The sequence below is a fragment of the Equus asinus genome, chromosome 20 (genome assembly GCF_041296235.1).
Source record: "Equus asinus isolate D_3611 breed Donkey chromosome 20, EquAss-T2T_v2, whole genome shotgun sequence".
In the NCBI taxonomy this organism is placed as follows: domain Eukaryota; kingdom Metazoa; phylum Chordata; class Mammalia; order Perissodactyla; family Equidae; genus Equus; species Equus asinus.
This window is the reverse complement of record NC_091809.1, coordinates 91838888-91856322: the sequence shown is the minus strand read 5'-3', so window position 1 is coordinate 91856322 and position 17435 is coordinate 91838888. Positions and strand designations below refer to the sequence as shown.

Here is a 17435-nt window from a genome sequence, read left to right as displayed (position 1 = left end):
AAAGGATTGTGAGGAAGGGGCTAGGGGATTTGGGGATCAGTTCTTGACTGGTTGTTGTTTCTGAGGTGAGATTAGGAGAAGGGACTAATCTAGGATTGGACACTGTCATGAGATGATGGCAATTCAGCAATTGGATGTCTCCAGCATTAGGTGAGAATAGCACATCAGACCTGGGTGCGTTATTGGTAAGAAAACAGTAGTCACTGAAAAATTAGATCATTTTAGTGTTTTTACAGCTGCTGCATAAACTTGGAAGAAACGATGTTTTGTCTTAACTTCATAGCTAGACTGCTTGGTGTCTGTCCAAGCAGCCTCATGAATGACAAGGATGCTTTCGTTTTTCATCCCTAGCAAGTTATGTTTTTCTGCAAATATTTATTTCCTTTTATTTACTAAATTTATTGAAATAAAATTGTTCATAATATCCATTTGTAACCATCTTAATAGCTACAGAATGTGTAGTTATGCTCCCTTTCATGTCTTATTTAGATTATTAATATTTTTACTTTCTTCTTGATTAATATTCCTATTGACTGTTCAATTTTATTAATCTTTTCAAACAATGAAATTACAGACTTGTTTATTTTCTCTATGGGACATAATTTCTATTTCTTTGATCTATGTTCTTTCATGTTTTATACTTTTTTTAATTTATTTTTTTCTTTTTCATGCTTCTTGAGATGGAAGCTTATACTTTTGCTTTCAGTCTTTTCTTGAGGTTGGTTGCCAACACTTTATCCTGAGTATGGGGCATATTTTCCCTTTTTTTCCCCATATGCTAGTAATTTTGAATGATGCCATGGATATTGTGAAGGATAGGTTATGGAGAGTCTGGATTGTGTTATATTTCTCTCAAACATAGTTATTGTGTGAATGTACCACAATTTCTTTACCTGTTCAGTCAATGATGGACATTTGAGGATTTTGTAGTTTTTGGCAATTATGAATAAAGCTTCTATAAATATCTCCATACAGGTCTTTGTGTGGATATGTGTTTTCATTTATCTTGGATAAAAACCTAGGATTGGAATTGTTAAGTGTTATGGTTAGTGTATGTTTAACTTTATAGGAAACTACAAACTTTTTCTCAAGATGGCTGTACCATTCTCAAAATGGCTGTACCATTTTGCATTCCCAAAAGCACTGTATTTAAGTTCTGTTTGCTCTGTGTCCTTTCCAGCACTTGGTATTGTCAATCAAAAAGAAAAGAAAAGAAAGGCCATCCTAATACGTTTGTAGCATTAACTCATGTATTTTAATTTGCATTTCCCTAGTGACCAATTGTGTTCAACATCATTTCAAGTGCTTATTTGCCATCTGTTAGGTCTTCTTTGGTGAAGTGTCTGTTCAAATCTTTTACCTATTTTTAAAAAGTGAGTTTCTTGTTCTCATATCATTGAGTTATGAGAGTTCTTTATATATTCTGGGTCCAAATCATTTAATAAATACGTGTTTTGTAAATATTTTATTTCAATTTGTGTCTTCTCATTTTATTTTCTAACAATGGCTTTTGAAGTTATGAAAGCCTTAATTTTTCTCAAGTCCAATTTATCTATTATTTTTGTGGTTCATGTGTTTGGTGTCATATTTAAGAAAATTTTTCCTCAGCCCAGGTCAATAAAATTTACCTATGCTTTCTTTTTCTTGAAATATTATAACGATGGTTTACATTTCATTCTAAGATACATTTTGCCTTAATTTTTGCTTTATGTGTGAAGTAGGTATTGGGATGGGATATTTTTTAATGGTTGTTGAGTTCTTCCAGCACACTTCATTGAAAATCTTTTCTCCATTAAATTTCATTGTCTTCTCTTTAAAAAAGTCAATGGACAAAATATGTATAGATCTATTTTGAGGACTCTCTATTCTGTTCCGTTGATCTATATGTTTATCCTTACGACAATACTGCAGTCTCTTGATTACTACAACTTTATGGTAAGCCTTGAAATCAGATAATAGGAGTCTTTCAAATTTGTTTTTGCTTTGCAAAATTGTTTTGACTACTCTAGGTCCATTTCTTTTCCATATAATTTTGGAATGTTTGTCAATTTCTACAAAAAATTACCAAAACTTTCATTGCTATTGCATTGAATCTATAGATCACTTTAGGGGACAGCTAACATGGTAACATTGGTGCTGTTGTAAATGGTACTGACTTTAAAAAATTTAATTTGTTTTTCACTTTCAACTGTTCGTTGCTACTATACACTTGATTTTTTATTTCTGTATATTGACCTTGTATGCTGTGACTTTGTTAAACTAAATTATTCTAGTCACTTTTAAAAAATTACCAGTTAGCAGCTTAAAGCATACACATACACATGCATACACATATACTTAGTACACACATATTTTCATTTCTAGTTTACTTCATCCCTTCATATAAAGCCACATTATAGCCTGGAATTATTTCTTAGAGCTTATTATTTTTTCTGATCATTTATCTGCACTTTCTTATTTTCTGCATAAACAATCATCTCATATGACACTCTATTTCTTTATGTCCAATCATTATGCCTTTATTTCTTTTTCTTGCCTGATTGCTCTAAGACTTCCAATACTATGTTAAATAAGAGAGGTGAAAGTGGGCATGCTTGTCTGCTTCCTGGTCTTAGAGGGATAGCTTTCAGTTTTTCTCCATTGAGAATGATATTAGCTGTGGGTTTGTCATATATGGCCTTTATTATGTTGAGGTATCTTCTTTCTATATCTGTTTTATTTAGAGTTTTTACCATAAATGGGTGGTGTTTCTTGTCAAATGCTTTGTCAACATCTATTGAGATGATCAAGTGATTTTTATTCTTCATTTTGTTAATGTGGTGTATCACATTGATTGATTTGCAGATGTTGAACCATCCTTTCATCACTGAAATAAAACCCACTTGATCATAATGTGTCATCTTTTTAACGTATTGTTCTATTTGATTTACTAGTGTTTTGTTGAGGATTTTTGCATCGCTGTTAATCAGTGATATTGTCCTGTAGTTTTCTTTTTTTGTGTTGTCCTTGTCTGGTTTTTGTATCAGGATAATATTGGCTTCATAGAATGCGTGAGAAAGCCTCCCCCCTCCTCAATTTTTTGGAATAGTTTGAGAATGATAGCTATTAAATCTTCTTTGAATGTTTTGTAGAATTCACCAGAGAAGCCATCTGGTCCTGGACTTTTATTTTTGGGGAGGTTTTAAATTACAGTTTCAATCTCCTTACTGGTGATGTGTCTATTCAAATTCTGTATTTCTTCTTGATCCAGTTTTTGAAGTTTGTATGATTCTAAGAATTTGTCCATTTCTTCTAGATTGTCCAATTTGTTGGTGTATAGCTTTTCATAGTATTCTCTTATAATCTTCTGTATTTCTGAGGTGTCCGTTTTAATTTCTCCTCTTTCATTTCTGATTTTACTTATTCACTTTTCTTGGTGAGTCTAGCTAAGGGTTTGTCAATTTTGTTTGTCTTTTCAATTGACCAGCTCTTGGTTTCATTGATTTTTTTCTCTTGTTTTTTTAGTCTCTATTTCATTTTTTTCTGCTCTGATTTTTATTATTTCCTTCCTTCTGCTGTTTTGGGGCTTTGTTTGTTCTTCTTTTTACAGTTCCTTTAGGTGCACTGTCAGATTGTTTATTTGGGATTTTTCTTGTTTGTTAGGTAGGCCTGAATTGCTATAAACTTCCTTCTTAGAACCACTTTCACTGTATCCAATAGATTTTGGCATGTCATGTTTTCATTTTCATTTGTCCCCGGGAATTTTTTTATTTCTCCTTTGATTTCTTCATTGATCCATTGTTCAGTAGCATTTTGTTTAATCTCCACATTTTTGTGGCTTCTCCGGTTTTCTTCCTGTAGTTAATTTCTAGTTTCATACATTTTTGGTCAGAAATGGTGCTTGGTATTATTTCGATCTTCTTACATTTATTGAGACTGGTTTTGTGGCCTAATATGTGATTAATCTTGTAGAATGTTCCATGTGCATTTGAAAAGAATGTGTTCTGTGATTTTTGGATGGAATGTTCTATATATGTCTACTAAGTCCATCCAGTCTAATGTGTCATTTAAGGCCAGTGTTTCCTTATTGATTTTCTGTTTTGATGATCTGTCCATTGGTGTAAGCAGAGTGTTACAGTCCCCTAATATTATTACGTTACTGTCTATTTCTCATTTTACGTCTGTTAATAATTGCTTGATATATTTAGGTGTTCCTATGTTGGGTGCATAGATATTTACAAGTGTTATAACCTCTTGTTGGATTTTTCCCTTTATCATTATGTAATGTCCTTCTTTATCTCTTGTTACAATTTTTGTTTTAAAGTCTATTTTGTCTTATATAAGTATTGCGACTCCAGCTTTCTTTTCATTGCCATTTGCGTGGAGTATCTTTTTCCATCTTTCACTTTCAGTTTGTGAGTGTCTTTAGGTCTGAAGTGTGTCTCTTGTATGCAGCATATATACGCGTCTTGCTTTTTTAATCCAATTGGCCACCCTATGCCTTTTGATTGGAGCATTTAGTCCATTGACATTTGAAGTAGCTATAGATAAAAATGTATTTATTGCCATTTTGTTACTTTTTTTTCTGGGTGTTTTAGTAGTTCTCTGTACCTTTATCCTTCTCTGGCTTTCTTCCTTTGTGGTTTCATGGCTTTCTTTAGTAATATGTTTGATTTCTTTCCTCTCACTTATTTGTTCACTTATTATAGGTTTCTCGTTTGTGATTACCATGAGGTTTCTATATAATATTCTACTTATATAGCAATCTATATTGAGTTGATAATCTCTTTAGCTTGACCTCTTTCTAAAATCTCTACTCTTTTACTCCCCTTCTCCCACATTTTAAGTTTTTGAAATCCTATCTAATCTCTTGTTTTATGTGTGTCTATCTATTACCCTGTTATCATTGAAATACGTAATTTTAGTACTTTGTCTTTTAACCTACATATTATCTTCATAGGTGGTTAATCTGCTACCTTTACTGTATTTTTGTCTTTACTAGTAATTTTATTGCCTGTTTTGGGTTTTTTTTTTTTGATAATTTTCTTATCGTTATTTGTGGTCTTCTCTTTGCCACCTAAATAAGTCCCTTCATCATTTCTTGTAAAACTGGTTTCTTGGTGATAAACTCCTTTAATTTTTGCTTCTCTGGGAAGCTCTTTATCTCTCCTTCCATTTTGAATGATAACTTTGCTGTTTATAGTATTCTTGGCTGTAGGTTTTTTCCTTTCAGCACATGTCATGACAGTCTCTTCTAACCTGTAGGGTCTCAGCTGAGAAGTCTGCCGATAGCCTTATGGGCTTTCCTTTGTGTGTCACTTGTTGCCCTTCTCTTGCAGTTTTTAGAATTTTCTCTTTATCTTTAATTTTTGACATTTTAATTTATAATGTGTCTCAGTGTGGGCCTGTTGGTGTTCATCTTGTTTGGTGCTCTCTGTGCTTCCTGTACTTGGATGTCTGTTTCCTTCCTTAGGTTAAGAAAGTGTTCATCTATTATTTCTTCAAATAAATTCTCTGCCCCTTTGACTCTCTCTTCTCCTTCTGGGACACCTATAATATGAATGTTAGTGTGCTTGATATTGTCCAGGAGTTCCCTTAGACTGTTTTCATTCTGTCTAATTCTTTCTTCTTTTATCTGTTCAGCTTGGGTGATTTCCTCTAATCTTTCTTTCAGCTCACTGACCTGTTCTTCTATATCATCTACTCTGCTGAGTCCCTCTAGTGAATTTTTCATTTCCAGTAATGTACTCTTCATCTCTAATTGGTTCTATTTCATATTTTCCAATTCTTTGTTGATCTTCTCACTGCGTATATCCAGTCTTTTCCCAATATCAGTGAGCATCCTTATGAGTTTTTGTTTGAACTCTTTGTCACATAAATTGGTTATTTCTGTTTCATTTAGTTCTTTTTCTGGGATTTTGTCCTGTTCCCTTGCTTGGAATGTATTCCTTTGTCTCCTCATTATGCTTTTTTTTCTGTGCTTATATCTAGGTATTAGGTGAGTCAGCTGTGTCTCCTGATTTTGGATAAGTGACCTTATGTAAGAGATGCCTTTTGAGACCCAGTAGTGTGCTTCCCTCTTGTCATTAGTCCAAGTGATCCACTAGTGACCCCTGTGTGGGCTACTCGTGTCCTCCTGCTGCAGTAGGGTTGCTCTTACTGCTGGTATCCAGGAGTCTAGTCTTTCCCTCCCTGGCAGGCTGTTTGTACATTGGGCTGGGGAGCTCCAATGCCATTGGCTACAAAGTCTAATAGGACACTCCTGTTGCAATTTTCCTGATAATTGTGTAGGTACTCAGTGTAGTGGGTTGCTAGCCTCAGGTTGCTAGCCTGTAGTTCTCAAGCCTTCAAGGCTGTTGTCAGCTCTCTTAGGATTGCAGCTGAGTGGGGCTAGCCATAGGCATGGGAGCAGCCATTTGTTTCAGGCTTTGGAATGTGGGACTCCTCCTCCTTGTGGCTGTTTGTGAATGTGCAGAAAATTTTAAGAAATCTATAACCATGTACTATAACTCATTTAGTAAGATCACAGTATACAAAGCATAATATACCAAAGCCATTTTATTTTCCTTTGCCAGCAGCAAACAATGCAGCGATTAAAACAGAAAAAATATATTTATAATGTGCTAAAATCCATAAATATTTAGGAATAAATTTATGAAAAGCTAAACAATACTTCTTCAAAAGAAATATAGAAACAAGAGAAATTAAAGAAGACATAAATAAATGGATAATAATATACCATGTCCATGGATTAGAAGATTCATTATTATTAAGGTACTATTTCTCCAAAAGTTGATCTATTGTTTCAATGTAATACAGATCAAAATTCTAGAAGGACCTTTTGTATAAATAGACAAGCTGATTCCATGTCGATGTGCAAACTAACCAGAAAACTTAAAGTAACTTTTAAAAATGAAGAATAAAGTTGGAGGATTTACACTACATGACTTCAAGACTTACCATAAAGCTAAAATAATCAAGACAGTACAGTGTAGGGAAATAATAGACACACAGATCAAAGAAACAAAATGTCCATCAATAGATCCATGTATGTATGCGATTTATTAATAATATACTGACCAATTGATTTTGGACTAATGTTAAGGTCAATTCTATGGGGAAAGAATTTTCAGCATATGTTACTGGAGCAACTTCATATTTATATGGAAAAAGTGACCAACAAGCTTTACCTCGTATCAAAAATTAACTCAAAATCATCATAGGCATAAATATGAAAGACAAAGCTATAGTATTCCTAGAGCTAAATATACAAAAAAGATCTCTGTAGATTTAGACTAGGCAAAGATTTTTTAGGTAGGACACAGACGCACAAACCATAAAAGAAATAGAAGTGACATATTGGAATTCACAAAAATTTTAAATGTTTAATTTTCAAACAGAAAAATCCAGAACTCTGAAAGAGAGAAAATGTCTGCAATACATATGCATGTAAAAGGTCTCTTATATAGGATGTATAGAACTTTTAGAACTGAAAAATAAGACCAAGAGCCTAACTTTTAAAATAGGGAAAAGCTTTGAACAGGTCCTTCAAAAAGGAGATATACAGATAGACAGTAAGCACATGAGAAGATGCATAGCACCATGAGTCATCAGAGAAATACAAATTACAATGAAAAAGAGGTGCAATTATTAGAATGGCTAAAATTGAAGACCAATATCAAATGTTAATTTTTGGAGCAATTGGAATTCTCCACATCACACGTGGAAATATAAAACCATATAACCACTGTAGAAACTGTAGTTTCTTAATCATGTAAATATTTGTACACATACCTGTGACCTAACATGCCCACTTTGTATTGAACTAAGACAAGTGAAAACAAATATTCATGCCCAGATTACTTGAATGTTCACAGATAGCACCTTTACTCAAAAAACCCCCAAAGTAGAAAAAACCTCAAAGCCCGGTAAGAAGTGAATGGATAAAAAAGTGGTGTATCCATATAATAGAATGCTACTCTGCAATAAGAAGAAGCAAATTACTGATACAAAAAACATGAATGAATCTCAAAATAATTATCTTGATAGAAAGATGTCAGATATAATGGAGCACATGCTATGTTACTCTAATTTAAAAGGCTCAAGAAAAAGCAAATTAATCTATATTGTCAAAAAGTAGATCAACACTTACTTGGGACCAGGAGCAGAGGGAAGCATGGACTGCAAATAGATGTGAGGAATCTTTAGAAGGTGATGGAAATGTTTTCTTGGTTTTTTTATTGTTATTGAAATGAATAACAAGGGCGATTACTATCTGAAAAGATAATTTTTCTCTTCCAGAACACCTTCATCATTCATATAGTATTATTTTCGTATTCAAGAAAATGGGCTTTAAATTCAAACAAGTAATTACTACTTCCACCTTATTTACTGATACTTTTGTCTATTTTCCCTTTACTGTGTCTCAACTGATGATATTCCTCTCTCTGTTCCTTGCCAGAAGCTGGTAGAGAAAGTTTAAATGATTTGAATTTAATTGGTGATTACTTTGCTTGACAGGGCTATCAAATTATTCTTTACTACTTTAATTTTTTGGCATATTTAGTTAATGCTATACCACAATTTCTTTTCTTTCTGCCTCAGAGATACTAAATGTTAAATTCCATGCAGGTAGACCTTTGGCTGTTTCTTACTTATATTTCTCATAGCCTAGGACAGTGCCTACAGTATAAGAGCACACTATATAATTTTTTTAATGAAAGGATAAATGAATGACTAATGACCTGTGTTAATGTTTCCAGGAAGATCGTTAAGAGTGTAATGAAGAAATTGTAACATCCACATACTTCTTCAAAATTGAAGTGAGGAGTGGTGGTGTCTGTAGCTCCATTTTATAGCAAGAAATGACACTGTTATTTTCATTACTCTCCTTGTAACTCACTTAACATTGCATTTGGAAGAGGAGTGGATGAAGATAATAGCAAAGATAGACTGGTGGTTTAGTGTAGAGAGACAGATCAGCAGCATTATGCTCCTCAATTGTCTTTGCAGATCATAGCACATGCATGCATAGAATATCAATGATGTGACTTCAGAATTCACTAACTGTATTCTGAATAGATGCATAAGAAAAAAATACCAATCTCTAGCAATCAGGGCCACTTAGCAGGAAGCAAAAATCCTAACACTGCAAGGAGCAAGTGCAATAAGACCCACAGAGAGAAATTCAGTCTATATGAGCATATGACAGACAATGATTGTTACAGGTTATAACTAGCCCATCAGAGAGAAGGAATCTGGGTCATTAATCAGAACCTGCTGTCACTATCTTATTTTTTTGAATTTTGAGTGTGTGTAATAAAGTACATACAGCTCTCATTCTTGTGTATACATTGAAACTCAATCTTATCACAAGTTCTCGAAAAGCAGAGACTTAGACAGCAATTCTTATGCAAGCAGTTTAGTGAGGAATGATCTCAGTGAAAACTGTAAGGATGAGAGAGAAGCAGGACAAAGCATGAGGTGAAGCCAGAAAAAGATGCGGGCTCTGCTGAAATGTACCTTTAGTCTGATCTCACAGGGAGCACTGGAGCATGATTGGCACCTCAGAGTTGTCCTAACTTGCAGCAACAGGGCGTTTTCATTGCTGTTTCTAAATCATTGTTTCATTCAGTTGTTGGCCATGGGCCACCCTGGGAGTGAGGGCATGTACTCCTAGATAGTTCCAGTCAACTACATTCCTTTCAGCCAAGAGCAATTCTTAATAAAAGACATTAGCAGCTGGCTCTCAAAGAAGTTTAGTGAAGTGTTCAATGGACTAATAAGATGCAACTGGGAAAGGCATAAACGTGTCTACCTAGCTTCCAAAAATCCCAATTAATTGTTATCTATGACTATCTAGACTGCTACACCACATCTGTTAACATTGAGTTCTGGTGTCCAGAGCAGGCCCTCCAGAGTAAGTGCCTCACCTTATAGAATTCATTCTTAATGATTATAATTTCTCTCTTGGTTTTAATACATTATTCAAGCAAGGGGCTTCTTGGATGAGGTAGCATTTGTGCTGAACCTTAAAGAATGGATAAGAGTTTATGTGCATGAAGTTAGGAGAAGGGATTTTCAGACAGAGAGAATAGAGTACAGAAAGAGGAAATTACAGAATTTAATCAGGAGGTAGTGTGTTGACAGGTGTGCCTCAAGAGTTGAGGTTAGGAGAGCAGATATTGGAGATGGGACTTGGTAGAACAGAGGGTGGAAGGTTTTGAAGGCCAAGCTGATGAAACAGGCAATTAGGAGTCATTTGTGGATATCATGTATGGCAGCGCAGTAACTGGGATTTGGATGAAAGGGGATTTTCCTCTGCAGTAAGGTCTTCTAAAGCAGAGTTGCCTCAGAAATCAATCACTGTGCTCATACTGTGTGTTAATCTTCTTGCTACTCACCTTCTTATGAATGTTTCCCCAGGCAATAGCTTCTCATGGCACACTATTCCCTTCTCCTGTGTATAGGGCAGAGGAGTACTTCAGATTTGGCCAATTTTCAAAATCATGAAATAAATGATATTTTTCAGGAAGTAAAATATCCCTAACAATATACCTATATCCCAAGATATATTTTTAACAAGTTGAATTTACATTATTTCAGTTGTTATTCAGAGAATAAGTGCAAACATCACTAAAAAGTCTCTGTGGTATATCAGGAGTTTAAAACTTTTTTGTGGATATCACATTGGGTAATAGATCCACAGAGCACAAAGCGCCTGGTTTCTAAAGCAGTAGTCTCAAGATAACGGTCCCCAGTGGCCCAAGGACTCATTAAAATCTTCATAGTACTGAGCTCCATCCTTAAAGAATGGAGAAGACACAACCTTTTATGTTATAGGAGATTCTAATGTCAGAGGGGACTCATCACAGGCGTCAAAAGGGAAAAACTGCCTTAAAACTTATTTGTGAATTACGAGATATGTGAAATCACAGGAAGAACTGCAAAAAGTCATAGCTGAATTGTGAGATTGTAAGTTCTTCCTCCACTTAATCACGTTATTTTAAGAGACTTGAAAGTGATGTTCCTTCTGTACGAGGTGGTAATTTTAGGTTTTTTTCTCTTTAAATGATGAATATTTTATATCTTCTAATAGTCAAGTACTTGTAGGTATTAATAGTGTGCTGGAAAATATTAAAGAAACTATGAGCACAGATAAGCTGGAAATTAAGAATGTTGTCAATTCCCTACTCCTGGTAGAGATGGAATCCAGAAAACTACATGGGGGAAGCTTTGCAGAACTGCAAACAGAGAATAGGATGGCAAACTCAAGGCAAAAGCCAGGTGAATAAAGAGGAAAAGGCCTGGGAAAAGCAAACAGAGGGCTGAAAAACTGTTATAGGCATCTTGTTCTCCAGTGCCTGCCTGAAATGTTGGGAAGAATGGAAACAATGTCCTACTGACAATCTTCTATCACAGCTGCATTGTAAAAATATGAAAGAAAAGAGTTTAACATCAACATATATGAAAAGAAAAGTATCATAAAATTCAAAAATTCTCAGCCAGAATTAAGGAGAAAAATTTTACAAATTACGTATGTTCTGATTTCCTGGAGATTTCCCCTTGGAGAGGCTTGCCAAGAATTTGTGGTAAATATGGGTGGAGTTGTACTGTTTTGGTAAAGCTCCCATGGAGTTGCCGATATGCCATGTAGTAGATGACCACTTGTGTAGGTCAAGTGTGATTTGATTCTACAGTGAATAAGGGCAATAGCTAAAATGAGAAAATGATAGTCTCTTTCTCTTAGACTCTAAGCAACCACTGCTGGTATTTTCAGAAGTTTGTTTGTTCACCATTCACAAATTCAATTAGTGGGCATGTAGAAAGCTTCTGTACAGGCATTCACACTGCTGGGTGACAAGATCCATAAAACCTCTTTAGAGAGCCCCAACTATCTTTAGTACATGTCAAAATAAAATAAATGCTAAATAGAGATAAAAAAAGGATTGTGGAGGAATTAGTAAATGCACCAAAATAATAATTACGAGCAGCTTTCTGGAAAAGAAGGAATTCTATTTTTCCTAGCATCATTGAAAGAATCTTACTCAAAAATCTACATTCACTAGACTTAGGCTACAAGATGGGGCGTACAAAATTATAAAGATGGTCTCTGCCCTGTCTAGTATGGGAGTCAAGTTATTTAAAAAGTTTTTTTAAAAAAAGAAGAAAACTTCATCTTGATAAAATGGGATGTGATTCTAGAAGAAATTACTAATACAGCCAGGGAGGTTTAGGTAGACTTCTGAGGGGAGGTGACATTTGAATGGTCTTTTCAGGAATGCTAGGCTTTTAGCAGGCAGAGGAGGGCAGGAAAGACATTGTAAATTAAAGAAAATGAGTCTGAAAAGTAGAAGAGCCATGAAGGGCGTAGGATGTTTGGGAAACGGTAGGATGTTCCCCATATAGGAGAGGATGACAGCAGGAGATGAGGCTGGACAGCTAAGACCTAGAATGCCATGCTAGGACCCTTGCTCTGAGGGAGGCCTTATAATCAACCAGCCAAGCAAGTGGATCTCCAGACTCTCACTGTTTGCTGTAAATATACTGTGCATGTACACTTATGAACTGTATCGCCTTTAGCAAATTAAGTAACTCCTTAAGTCATAGTTTCCTCACTACAAACATGGTCAAAATAATAGCACTTATCTCTCAGGATAGCTATGAGGATATGTGAGATCATATAGCTGAAACATGCAATAAAGATTAGAAGTTTTAGAATTATCTACTGTGTAAGCAAAAGGTATCTAAAAGAAGACTAAAATGAAGAGATGCAGCATGATTGTAGAGTTAACACAGAAAAGCTGGTAGTAGGGGAAGGACAGGACAGGGAGAGGGAAAGACAAGATTGTTGCAATATCCAGATGAGCAGTAGAGTAGAATGAAGGACACATTTTTCAGTTAGGATCCTGGAATCTAGAAAATGTGAACAACAGCAGAGGATGAGTAGTGAAATTAATCCAAGGAAGGGCATGACAAATGAATAAAAGTCTGATCTAAGAAAAATGGAGGAGGGACAACTGAGGCAGGTGGAACACCGTGTACAAAGGCACAGCAGCATGGAAGAACACAATGTTTTGGAAAACAGAGGGTACTGGTTTGAGTGCAGGTTAGGTAGAGGGATGTGGTAGAGACTGAGCCAGGAGCAGTATGAACACAAAATATCGTGCTGGGATATTTGGATTTTCTCCTATAAGCAGTGTAGCCATTCACTATTTCTGACGCTATCAGTGACTTAATATATCCTGTGTTTGGGAATTGAACACCTGGTCACAATGTAGTGAATAAAATAAAATTGCAGGACACTTGTGACTAATAGACAACCATGGAGGCACTATGTTCACCCTGTGGGATAGGCCCAGGATGATGGCAAAAGGAATAAATAAAAGAGGATAAGGATGCTTGCAAACAGACATCTGGAATTTTGAAGTGACTTATTGGATAAAAAGATCAGGGAGGAGCAAAAAAAAATGGAGTCAGATTGTGGCTCCCTGATGTCTGTAATTAACTCAAATAGGAAGCACACGAAGAAACTCCAACATGTGGGGAAATATGGTTGGTTCTGTCTGAAAATCATACATCCAATTATCAGAGGTTATTCTAGCATTGAGGATATACCAAAGGAAATTGAGAATCATTTCTGGTAGAGATGGGAATTGGAGAGTCACATAAGGGAGGCAGTAACTGAAGCAACAAGAGAGGAAAAATGTTTCTTTCAGAGGCAAACAGTCTGGGAAAGCTTCAGAGGAAAGAGTGTGGAGGAGTCTCAAAGAAGCCATATGGGTCTTAGTTGAATTTCTTGAGTAGAGGAGTTTCTTACCTGAGGGTCTTCTGTTTGCTGTGAACTGTACCCACAATACTCTCTCCCCTGATCTTCACCTATTTACTGGTTGCTCATTGCCATTCTATTCTCCACTAAAGTATGTCACCTCCTCTGAGAGGCCTTCCCTGACTCCACAAACAAAAGTGGCCATTCTCTCACATCACAGAGATCCTGTGTCTTGTTCCTTGTTGTGTTTCCCATGTAGAAAAAGCCTGGCACATCATATGCATTTAGTCAATATGTAGTGAATAAATTCATGACTTCTATAATCACTTAACCACTCTGTACCACACTTTATCTTTTATAAAAACAGAATGAGACTTCCTACCACATAGACTTGTGAGGATTACACGAAACATCTCTGTCTAACCTCAGCATATCATCTGGCACATTACAGGTATAAGCAGGTGCTGGTTACCTGGCCTGACTCCTCTTGTATTCTTTGCCCATAACTACAATGCAAATAGACAACACCAACTCTTAAAATATTTTGTTTTTTTGTCTTCTTTTGTCTTTAATCTTTGTGAATCCTACAGAATAATTTCCAGCCAGTGTTTCTCTCTTTCTCTTATACATTCCTATATTTTCCATCACTGATTTCTTACCATCTTTCTTTCTCCTTCCCTTTAACAGTAACAGAAGTTAAAATCAAAATTCTATGGAATGTCTTCATATCACTTTTCTGCCCTCACCTACAAGACTGGATGTTTAATGAACAACTTAATAGAAAAAAGATTTTCCAAATCGATCTGAGGAATGTGAATTGACTCTGCACTTCAAAGCAAACCACATAACAAGTATATCTGCTAGAAAATGTCCTGGAGGTTTAGCTAACAAGTCAAAATTTGGGACATAATGAAAAGATTATTCTATTCTAGAATGAGACAATACCTTTGAATTCATTTTGACTCCAAACTAGTCCGTTATATAATACCAGGTATCTGGAACAAAGCTTCAATAAGAAGCTCTTAAGAACTTAAAAATTATTGATCTCTATTAAGAACTAGTGATATTATGGATCTCAAGCTCCAATTATTACCATGGATAGGAACCCAGCAGAAGTTACAATGTGTTAAATTCATTTATGTGGTCTAGTTAATGTCATAATTATCACCTTTGAAGATGCTTCATGTTCCTGCACTGATGAAAAGAGGATTGCATTGAAAGAAAAGTCAAAGTTCCCTTAGGAAATCTCACTGATTCCCCTAAATGTTTTAAATGTTTATTCATTTTAAGTGACGTAAATGATTGAATTATGGTATTCATTCGATCAATAGTTTATTAAGCTCTTATGAATGCCAGGGTACCGTTAGATCACAAAAGGCATTTGAAAAATATGCATCACAAGATCCAGTGGGTCAGAACAAAGCAATTTTATTCATATTTTCTCCCTTACATGCAGATCCTGATTGGAGAAGAGAGAGATAAAGAGTGCTTTTGTGTGTAGAATCCAAGAAGATATTTGGGCTCATTCTATGTCATTTACACAGATTCTCATACTAGAATTATTCTTATCTCTCTGACTCCTGAAATTGACTTTAGTCAGGTGCATATAGCATCCCTTTCTCAGTCTCTCTCAGGAAGAGTTGCCTGAAACTTGCCCAGGTGCCCTTGATTAAAGTCTAGGTGACATCAGTTCATAAGGATCTTTATATGATCATCCAGAATCTCAACCTGAAGAACCTCTGCACCTTTGGAGCAAAGTTGCTGTGCCCACCAGGAGGATGGGCAATCGTACCACAGTGAGCACATTCCTTCTGTGGGGATTTTCCAGTTTCCCAGAATTGCTGAGTCTCCTCTTTGTGGTGATTTTATTCTCCCACATGACCATCCTAACTGCAAATGTATCTATAATGATGGCCGTCAAGCTCAGTCACAACCTTCACACCCCCATGTACTTTTTCCTCTGTGGTCTGTCCTTTTCAGAAACTTGTACCACTATGGTAATCCTCCCCCGTATGTTAGTGGACTTGCTGTCAGACAGCAAGACTATTTCTCTTCCTGAGTGTGCCACACAGATGTTTTTCTTCTTTGGCTTCTCAAACAATAACTGCTTCACCATGGTTGTCAAGTCCTATGACCGTTACACTGCCATTCACAACCCACTGCATTATGCTGTCCGGATGACCCAAAAGGTCTGCTTTCAGCTCATGATGGCCTCTTGGATGGTTGGATTCCTGGTTTCTCTGTGCGTTGTCATCACTGTATTCAACCTGTCTTTCTATGACTCCAACCTCATCCAGCGCTTCTTCTGTGACATCTCCCCTGTGGTCTCCCTTGCTTGTGATTACACTTTGTATCATGAAATGGCTATTTTTGTGCTCTCTGCCTTTGTGTTGGTGGGAAGCTTTATTTTAATTATGATTTCTTATGTCTTCATTGGGTCCATAATTTTGAAGATGCCTTCTGCAAAGGGGAGGTATAAGGCCTTCTCAACTTGCTCCTCCCACCTCACTGTAGTGTGCATCCACTATGGATTTGCTTGCTTTGTTTATTTGAGGTCCAAGGACAGTGACTCATTCCTTGAAGATATGCCGATGGCTGTGGCATATACAGTGCTGACACCTCTGCTTCATCCCATAGTATACAGTCTAAGACACAAAGATATTCAGGTAGCCCTAAGGAAGGTAGTAGACAATGCAATTAGGTTTATCTCTCAGACGGTTAATAAAAGAAACTTGAACATTTAAAAATTTACAGATTGCTGATAAATAAAAGTGGATTAAGGAGAGTACCTCCAATAAAAATCGTCACTTTGTGTACAAAGCAACTAAAGTATTGTTTTTATTGCCAGGTTGATGCTGGCATCGTCATTTTTCTACTACAAACAGGATACATTTTAAAAATATTTTTAAATTCATGTGTGCATGCATTTATATGTGTGTGTATATATATACATATATATACACACACACATATACAAGCAGTAGATGAATCAAAATTTGTTTTGGAACACAGCATTTTCATGACAGTAGTTGAATGAATCTTTCTATTTATGGATTGTAGTTTTAGTGTCAATTCCAAGAACTTTTTTACTAGCCATGTATTTTAAATCTTTTCTCCTATTTTTTTCTAAAGGCTTAGAGTTGATAGCCCTACATTTTACATTTAAGCCTATCATCTATTTTGACTTAATTGTTGCATGACATATGAAATTTCAGTTGAGGTGCTTCCAACCTCTGTGGATGTCCAATTGCTCTAGCACCGTTTTCGAAAAGGCTTCTTTCTTTCAGTAGATTCCTTTTACACCTTTTGAAAAAATCAGTTGGGTATACTTGTGTGGGTCTTTCTCCAGTCATCTTTATTGATCTGTGTGTTTGTTCTTCCACCCGTACCACACTGTCTTGATGACTTAGCTATATAGTAAGACAACATCTGGTACAGTGATTCCTTCCAATTGATTCTTCTCTTTCAAGATGATTTTATAATTCTAAGACCTTTTCTCTTCAGTAATGTAAGGATTTTAGTGCAGTAAATTTTCCTTTCAGGACTGCTTTACCTGCATATCACATGTTTTCATATGTGCCTTTTAAATTTTTCATTCTGTTCTATGTATTTTGTAAATACTGGAGTTCCAAGTATTCTTTTCATCATTTACTTTCTGTTTAGAGAACTTCCTTTTGCCATTACTTAA

The 17435-nt window shown here is 35.7% G+C and overlaps 1 protein-coding gene across 1 annotated transcript; it reads left to right on the top strand.

The window, feature by feature from the left end:
* Positions 1 to 15657: 15657 nt before the first annotated feature.
* Positions 15658 to 16491, top strand: LOC106843917 (olfactory receptor 10Z1-like). Its single transcript, XM_014861175.3, has one exon. It carries the CDS (start codon positions 15658 to 15660, stop codon positions 16489 to 16491), a length of 834 nt encoding a protein of 277 aa, XP_014716661.3.
* The last annotated feature ends 944 nt before the right edge of the window (positions 16492 to 17435 follow it).